The following is an 8,493-nucleotide window of genomic DNA, read 5'->3' as shown; positions in this document are numbered from 1 at the left end:
AGTCAAGATCTTATTTGTGCCCGGACGCTTCTCAGGTAGAGGAACCGGTCGCCGTTCTTTATGTAATCATTCACACTCTTTACTCAGACACATCGTCCATGGACTGGAACCCCTGGAAGTAGCTAATCTAAGCGATACCATCGAGAAATTGTAGCTGTAGTCTAACCATGAGATCTCAGAAGTCAACTTCGATGCGCGAGTGCTTTTTACTGCCTAATACGCTCGCGAAACCAGCGTCAGATCCGTTTGACAGCTGTATGGTTTTTTGTAAGCGTAGATTTTACCGCTCGAAAATGAATCACAGCTCGCTCTTTGCCTTGTATGGTAGTTCCGAGAGGCGGTTGGAAGCAAGACGTAGAAAATACTTTTCCGTGTTTTTTTTTGTGCTTAAGTAAGCGTTCTGATTATTTTCTCTACAAATGTCTTTTGCAGCAAAATTTTCGTACCGTCGACCAGCCTCACTAAGCAAACCTCTCTTTTTGTTCGGTACAGTCATAAAACCTGTCAGCTGTCAAGGCTTTTTCGGGGCTTAAAGCAGCTAAATGAAGAATTTGTATGAGTCGAACAATAGAACGTGGAGATCGAGAACGCGGTGTCGGATTTGTACAGCAGTTTTAGAGTCGGCTTTTGAAAGCCGAATGCAAACTATACGTGTATCTGTGCTAGAGCGTAAAACCTTGTTCTTTGCGTTTTTTTTGCCTTTTTCATTGTGCGCTTCAGCGCACTGGTGGCTTGCGCAAAAGACGCAGTGCGCTACTTTTGCTACTGGTGCTGGTGCTGGTGCTGGTGCTGGTGCTGGTGCTGGTGCTGGTGCTGTTGCTGACGTAGCGAGATTAGTGTCGGAAATGACTGAGTCACCCGTTAAGTCTATGGGAAGGCGCCGATTGACCCCCAGATAGAATATGACCGTGGGTTGCTAGGTAGCCAAACGACAGTCGCTCTGACGGATACGGCGAGTGCTTGCCATGTGCAGGGTATAGATTTTTATGATACACTCTTGGTTGGAGGCCGAGCCGTTGTGCACCAATGCGCCTGGATACGTATTTGACAGAAGTAGACACGATATGTTGCGCAAGCAAGTCCCGTTGCTAGATTCGCGTGTCGTACACGAGCTTGCGCTTGATCACGTACAAGCGTTGTAGAATGAGATTCGTGTTCGTGTTCAAGTCGACATTTAAAAGGTCGATCACTGTGATTCGAGCTCAGAAGACAGAAACAAGATGTTCACTTGGAAAATATTCACCTTCTCGTATTATCGGTGAAACTTTGTTTTTTTTTGTTCTACTTCGACGCACAGGCTACCACCAAGATATTTGGGAATTTATCAAATGTCTAACGAATTGCCCAGACTCTATGTCATGACTTGGCGACGAGATCCCGCCATCGATATTGATGAAGCGAAGTATTGGCAAGCGCCATTTGGTATCGGTTTCCCCATTGTATCTGGCGCGTGGCAGTGCGTATGGTCGAACGCCATACGAGACACAATTAATGGCGAGTCATGGCTAGTGACTTACTGTCGATATTTTCTTTTTGTATTTGTAAGTGAGAGACGTAGGAACGGGTCCACTAATAAACGAATGGCGGCGTCAGGCAGTACTTTCCTTTGAGCGCTGGCGCCTGCAGCAGCAAGCCACGAGCATTTCGATGGCGCAGCCAAATCATGTATCAAATTCTTTGTCGCTCGCTCCTGCTGGCACTCGGGTCAAAGAAACACCGGTGCAGAAGTGAGTAGCCATAGTTGTGCAGCATAGGGAGAACGCATGATGTGACATCTTCTTTCATCGAATGGTCTAGGTACTCCACAATTTCCGATGGAAGTAATTGGATTGTGCGCAAATTAAGAAGTCCTTGTGCACCTGCAAACGTTAATGAACCTTTGAAAAATAAAAGATTAAGGCTGCACTCGTACAATCGCCTGGTTTGGTGACACGTATACATCACGTACGAAAATCTTAGAGCCAAAAAGATTCGTCTGTAAAGCAATAGCAACGTGTAATCTTAATCTAGTCGAACATGTATCGGCCGTGTTGAGATAGTTACACAGCAACTGTTAACTGGACTTATACAGCAGCCTCTCGGTGTAGCAGATAAGCGCTTTACCAATGGGACTAGAACATCTTGCTCAACTGTGTATTCTATTCATCTCGTTTGGTTGTGCATGAATCTAAAGGTCGCACAACAGACTGCAAGTAATCTTACCATTCAATGTGATCCTCTTTAAAAATGGCGAAGAACCTAGCTTGCGTTCATTGTCGCCCAATCCAACAAACCAGGTAGAAAAAGCTGGATCCATTAATCGCTGTTAAGTCCAGCAACGAAGTCTCCAGGCACACAAGCGCCTCATGCCCAACCGCTTCCGTGGTAACCTTTGCGGGCCTTTTGGCACCATTTCATAACGATTTTATCCACCAGAACTCTTTTTTATATGGTATTGTCATAGTCATATCCTCATCAAATTTTGACCTCGGTTATTTCATTGTCATTCTCATTTTTCCTTTTCAGAAATATCCAGTACTTGTTTGCGGATATCGTGAATCGATACTGTCAATTGGTAGTGTACACGACGTAAAATACGTACTCCTTATTTTTGTTCAAAACGAATTTTTAATTCATGTGTCCAGCGAGTAGATAGCCGCAACTCAGTCTTCGATCTTCCCCCTACTTGCACTCCTCTACACAACCTTCATCATGGTTGGCGCAAGTCCCAAGACCAATGACTCTGCTCCTCACACGCCAAAGCAATCACCACCACGCTCGTCGCCGTCTCGATCACCTTTTCGTAGTCCCGACGATGTGGACGCCGATGAGCTCACGGCACTTATTAAGGCAATCAAGTTTGCACATCCCGACTATGGTGTCAAGCGCATGCACGACAAAGTTGTTTCACATGGTGGAAAATTTGCGCGCGTGCCTTTTAAGCGCGTGAAACGATACATGCACAGACTCGGTATGAATTCACCATCAGGGGAGGAAGACAAGACGCCTGTGAAGCTCATGACTGTCGGTGGCAACTCAAAATCGCTGCGAGAAGGAAGTGTCGACGTCGCTGGAGCTACCGATGATATGGTGTGGCTACCTGTAAAGTTAGATGAGCCTGCATCGAAACTGGAAGATTTTCCATACCAGGCTGTGATCCGCATGACTACAAACGAGGAGGGTGATGCCGAGGGATCACTTGGTGAGATTTACAAGATTCAAGTGGCTGTTGAGTCCGATGGATCGTTGAGTACTATCCATCCCATGTTGGTATACAACAAAGCACGTTCTCGTAAAACGTTCTTGCACCCAGACTCGCCCGCTTATCTTCCTGTACAACGACTGGTCACCGCACAAGGAAAGATTGGTGCCGTGGGTGGATCCAAAGCCTATTTCTGGGGCCGATACTTTAAAATCGAAGATATGCTTTACATAAATACTGAGAAGATCGCACCTGCGCAGAAATGGTGAGGGAAAAAATTATATAGTCGCGGACCGGTGCATTAAGCATCTTAAATTGCGAGACGTGGCAGGAGATTAGATGACAAAAAAGGTGGTGTTAACGCGATATTTCGCGAGTATTGGCACTGAGCGTTTGAAGGTTTGCTCATTATAGAGTGCGTTTTTACTTTGCAGCGATTCAATCAAGTTTGTCGGCTTTTGTCTCTCTTATTGCAGCGTTAATCAGGTGTCAAGGTAATTGGTGTTGTTAGCAAGATTTACAAATAATTAGAAATATCGTATTAAGGACTAGAACAGAATCTCATTGAAGGTACTTCAGCTTGAATCAAGAGGACATTCACAAGCAGACCCCTAAATTTGCCCGTTTGTGCATCCCTTTCATCTTCTCCTTACGTGATTGATTCGCTATTACAGCTCTCACGCACCAAAAAGGTTGCTCGCATCATCACTGTCACTGTCGCTTTCGCTGCTGTTACTCGCAGCTCTGCCAAAAAGTGAGCTGTAAGGTGCTGGGGGAATAGCAGGTTGAGATGGTGTGGCTCGCACGAAGCCATGAGCTGGAGAAGCACTCATTGCTGCAGTACTGGCTGGACCGCCAAAGAGGCTAGTGGCTTCGTGAGACTCTGGCTTGGGCTGAGACGAAGTAGACGAAACTGGTGCAGGAGCTGCTAGCTTGGGAGCTTCATCCTGCGCGCCAAACAGCGATTGGTTTTCACCATCATTGTCCTCGTCGCTCCAGTCACTTTCGCTTGAATTATCATCATCTGCAGTACCACCAAATAATGCCAAACTTGATGTTGGTTTTTCCTCAGCCATGGCTTTCGGAGTAGATTCGGGTGCAGGTGTAGGTGCAGGCGTTGTAAGAGGTGTTGACGTCACGAAAACGGGTGAAGGTGACGCTGTAGGGGCCATAGGCACCGGAACATGCGGCGAAACTTCCAGAGGTACAGGCTCAGATGCTGGTGAAGGTGAAGGATATCGATTGCTTGCTGACACAAGTGCAGGGGTGTGAGCTGGCTCTGACCGAGTAGATTCGGGCGTCGGACGAGACAACAAAATGTCGGATGTGGGCTCATTTTTCGGTGTCGACGTGGCTGCTGGCCTTGAAACTGGCTTGTCGATTGTAAGTTCGTCCATGGAAAAGTTTGCCATCAGTGCGCTTGGGAAACCAGTTGGAGCATACCGATTTTGCTCAGAAGAATCATCGTATTTTGGCGCATATGGATCATCGTCTTGAATCTGGTAAGGCTTCATGGGGGGAATCGCTTCAGGCTCCGGCAATTTACGTAAAGAGGCCGCTGGAGAAGTTGCGTTTGTTGACGCGGATGCTGATGATACAACATTGTGCTGAATTTTTGAGGCCGGATTAGCATACAAACTATCAGGTGCAGGTGGTGGTGATACCTGAACAGGTGCTTTAGAAGCCTTTAACTCAAAACCTTCATCACGAGATGGTGCAGTAACTTCAGCAGATTCATTAACTAGTGACTGGGCTGGCTCACTATTATCGAGGCTCGGCGCAGCCGTTGTCTACGTTAATGGTTGTATCAAGGTTAGCAAAGGAAATACTATCGGTAGCATTGTACGTACCGGAAGTCGAAAAGCTCCTGGTGGTGGTCGCATGGGACCACGACGTTTTGGTCCTGCAACACGATTCATGGTCGCCTGTTTAATTATCACCAGATCAGGACCAGAGAATGTAATGTATCTCAATGCATAATTGTACTTACGTGAGAGTTGTCCAGATTCGCCGAAGTCTCGGTGCTCTGTAAATCTCCACCTGCCGTGCCAGGCAGTCGAAAATTACTCTTTACTAGCCCTGGCATGGGGATAGCAGAGCCCGTCAAGCCAGGCATGGCTACACCCATCGCGTGCTGTGTGTGTCCATAGTGCTCCTCACCGGTGCTCATAATGGACTCACGTTGGCCACTCCGATTACCACTAGAGGGACCCTTTGGACGTCCAAATGAGTTCATACCGATTCCCAAACTACCTTGCAATTGTTGGATCTTACTTAAAGTTTTACCGGTGCCCGTTTCCTCTTTTGAAGCAGTTATCGCCGACGTATCCATCGCTTTTGCGGCTGCTTTCTCATTGCCGATGTCAAGAACACTGCTACCTGTCGATTGTGATAGCTTTGTTGATTCTGGCGTTAAAATATTACTTTGCGGCACCGCAGGTGCGGGGGCTGCCACATCGGCTGCTTCATTTTGTTGTTTTAGAAGTGCGATCCGTTCCGCAATAGAGCTTTTTGTCGCCATTGGGGTAGACGCCATTGCTGGGGAAGTACTTTGCTCAACTAAAGGGATTGGAGCTTCGCTCTCCCCGCCGGCTTTAGCACGGCGTCGAGCAAGAATTGACGCCAGTTCGTTCGACGCCATACTCGTCTCGTCCTTTTGTAATCGAACTCGACTTTGAGCGTAAGTTGGACTGAATTTAAGCTTTGCAATGTTGAGTAGTTTATATGTATACGTATTCATACATTTATCATTTGAGATAAATACTTTACATAGTTGGTAGTCTGAGCAGCATAAACCTTTCGTTGACTCTGACACATAGTGAAGATAACTATGTGTTAGAGTCAACAGACATGAAATCACGATAGAAACTCTTTGTGTTGTTTCCGGTAAGGTCGACGGAGATTTACATCTGTGAGCTTAGTGATGCTGACCATTAGAGTCAAAGCTTCTTCTGTACATAGTGCACGGCAAATTCTGCAATCCGCATCGAGCTGTCCCTGCTCAGCGCGACTATGGACAAATTTTGTCGATATAGGTCTATGCTTAGGTACGTATGAACGCTTTGATCGACAGCTTCCGGGCAAAAACAGCAATTCTTAAAGCATTCCACCAGAAGTGCTTATGCAATGAGAATGATGTCACCGAATCTCGTGAGCAGTTCGTCGTATTCATTATACTAGATCACGCGCACTAGATAAAGCGCAGCTGATCTTATTGCTTTACAGCATAAGTACTGTAAACAATGAGTTTGAATAGAGATGGCAGCTGCATCTAGATTTGACGAGAGCCTTAAGCACTTGCCAGTAGCCTTCCTGATACAGAACATCAGCACCGACTGGGAGAATTACTCTGTAACCAATTGCGTATCGTGCTTTGTACGGAAGACAGCACCTTACTGTAACACTGTACCCCAAAATTTTGTCCGGGAGTCCACGACACCAAGTCGCTTATATACGTCCTATGAGAACTATTCTTTGGGCATTTATCCGCCACTGTACAGTGGTGACTACATGTATCCCATATTCTCAAAAAAAATATGACAAACAATTGCTAGTTTCTGTATACTCATAAAGGTTACCGAAGTGGCTCACTGTCACTACTGCTTTCTTTACGAAGATCAAGGCCTTGAACAAGCTTTGCTAATGGATTCAAACAAGATTTTGTTGTTCCAGAACTATCGCAGGATAATGCCGGCGACCTGCTTCCTGGCAAAAAATGATTTGTCGAAGCTCCATTCAAAGCGGAGTGTGTGGCCCTAAATCGATTCGACTTCCAGTCGAATTTTGCTCATGAAGTCTTAATCACGCCTTGTCTATGATGAGATCGTGATCTAATCCAGGTCCAGAGCCATTTGGCGTTCAAGTCTGCCAAAGTCTTTACATCCTAACAAAGTGTCTCAATGAACCCTTCACACTTTAAATATTTCCATATCTTTATTCGACGTCTTTGTAGCCCTCACGTGGTGTCAACGTTTTAACAGCTGCTAGTCGTAAATAGTGACACGACTGACCTCATTATTTATAAATATCTTCTGGACTTCACTAAACGGTCCGAGGCTGTAGTCCCCACAACTCTTAGCAAGAATGGCTTGTTTCTGAAAATTGAACTCATTCTTCACAAGGATCACGAAGGCCCAGGCTCCCTCCTTGAATAGCTTCGTTCCCACCGGAACTCGACGTTACCCTGCAAGACATTCAGTGGTCGACCCTGCATACTCTTAAAACATATTACCGATAAGAGGGTGGCGAGCAGGGCATAATTGTAACGGGGTTACATATACCCTGGTAACAGGGGTGTGTGTCACACCAGATGGGCATGGTGTGACCACACCCAACAAGAATACGGTACGGGGCTGGATAGCCAGTAGTTATACAAATATTTAGATTTACTATAAACAGCTGCCTGGTTACTACTTTATTGACAATATGTTCTTGCGTGGTAAGTAAATTAAAAGCAATCGATGAATTGCACACTGCTAGCCAAATGATTGTTACAGTAGGGCTCGCCAAGTCACATGGTTTAACAAAGATACTTTTCGATGCATGAACGGGTCATGCATCGAAAAGTATCTTTGTTTAATCAAATCATCGTATCGACGCATCTGTTCATTGGTATCCAGATGAGATCAATACCAAAATTAGGCGGCTTTGCCGCAGATAAAAGTAAATTAAGTCAGTTTCGGATTTAAGCGGAAGAGTTAATTAGCCTTGAGTAAAGGTTGTAATTACTCTTGGAGTTAGAGGATTGCAATCCGCTAAACTCGTACTTGTTCTAGGTTTAGAACGATACGTCAATGACCTAACTTACGCTTCCTCTAAGCGCAAAGCTACGGCAGCCCCGCTGCACTTAGTAGCACTAGTAGTCAATCTACACCTGAGTCGTTGAGACTGATCCGCTGTGAGGATGAAATAATGTTCCTCTTTGCCCCAGGGCATGTAGGACGGCTTGGGAAGCTGATGTCCTTGCTTGGCCCTGAGGGCGTGCATCACCTTGCTGCGCAAGGCCCCGAGGGAATCGGTGGGCGTCTAGGGGCGTTTTCAAATTACGAAAACGCGCTGCTAGAGCACTTGCAGCAGAAGATATCTGCATCGTTTGCGTCTATGACGTCACCGTCAGTAACGGGTGATTTCCCCCGCCCTAAGCTGCTCATGGTGAGCGTTAAGGTCTTTGAGGTGAAGGATGAAAAGAATCTCCTGCTCTGGATGAGAGAGGTCGAGATGGTTATCGCATCTGCCATGCCCCAGATCGAGCAACAGCACGTGGCGTTAGCCATCTCAAAGCTCGGTGGTCGAGCGCGATGTGTCCTTCCTGA

The 8,493-nt window shown here is 46.2% G+C and overlaps 3 protein-coding genes across 3 annotated transcripts; 1 reads left to right on the top strand and 2 right to left on the bottom strand.

The window, feature by feature from the left end:
* Positions 1-298: 298 nt before the first annotated feature.
* Positions 299-496, bottom strand: PHALS_09711 (uncharacterized protein; the record flags this gene model as incomplete). Its single annotated transcript, XM_024725016.1, has 2 exons — positions 299-413; positions 447-496. The coding sequence occupies 2 exons, from the start codon at positions 494-496 to the stop codon at positions 299-301; spliced, it is 165 nt and encodes a 54-aa protein (XP_024575835.1).
* Positions 497-2,691: 2,195 nt separating this feature from the next.
* Positions 2,692-3,450, top strand: PHALS_09710 (uncharacterized protein; the record flags this gene model as incomplete). The annotated part of the gene is made up of 1 exon (XM_024725015.1): positions 2,692-3,450. The coding sequence occupies one exon, from the start codon at positions 2,692-2,694 to the stop codon at positions 3,448-3,450; it is 759 nt and encodes a 252-aa protein (XP_024575834.1).
* Positions 3,451-3,858: 408 nt separating this feature from the next.
* On the bottom strand, positions 3,859-5,921 carry PHALS_09709 (uncharacterized protein; the record flags this gene model as incomplete). Its single annotated transcript, XM_024725013.1, has 3 exons — positions 3,859-4,971; positions 5,032-5,106; positions 5,172-5,921. The coding sequence occupies 3 exons, from the start codon at positions 5,919-5,921 to the stop codon at positions 3,859-3,861; spliced, it is 1,938 nt and encodes a 645-aa protein (XP_024575833.1).
* Between the last annotated feature and the right edge of the window lie 2,572 nt (positions 5,922-8,493).

The sequence above is a fragment of the Plasmopara halstedii genome (genome assembly GCF_900000015.1).
Source record: "Plasmopara halstedii genome assembly, contig: Scaffold_430, whole genome shotgun sequence".
Taxonomy (NCBI): Eukaryota; Oomycota; class Peronosporomycetes; order Peronosporales; family Peronosporaceae; genus Plasmopara; species Plasmopara halstedii.
The sequence above is the reverse complement of the archived record's forward strand: the minus strand, read 5'-3'. Positions and strand labels throughout refer to the sequence as shown.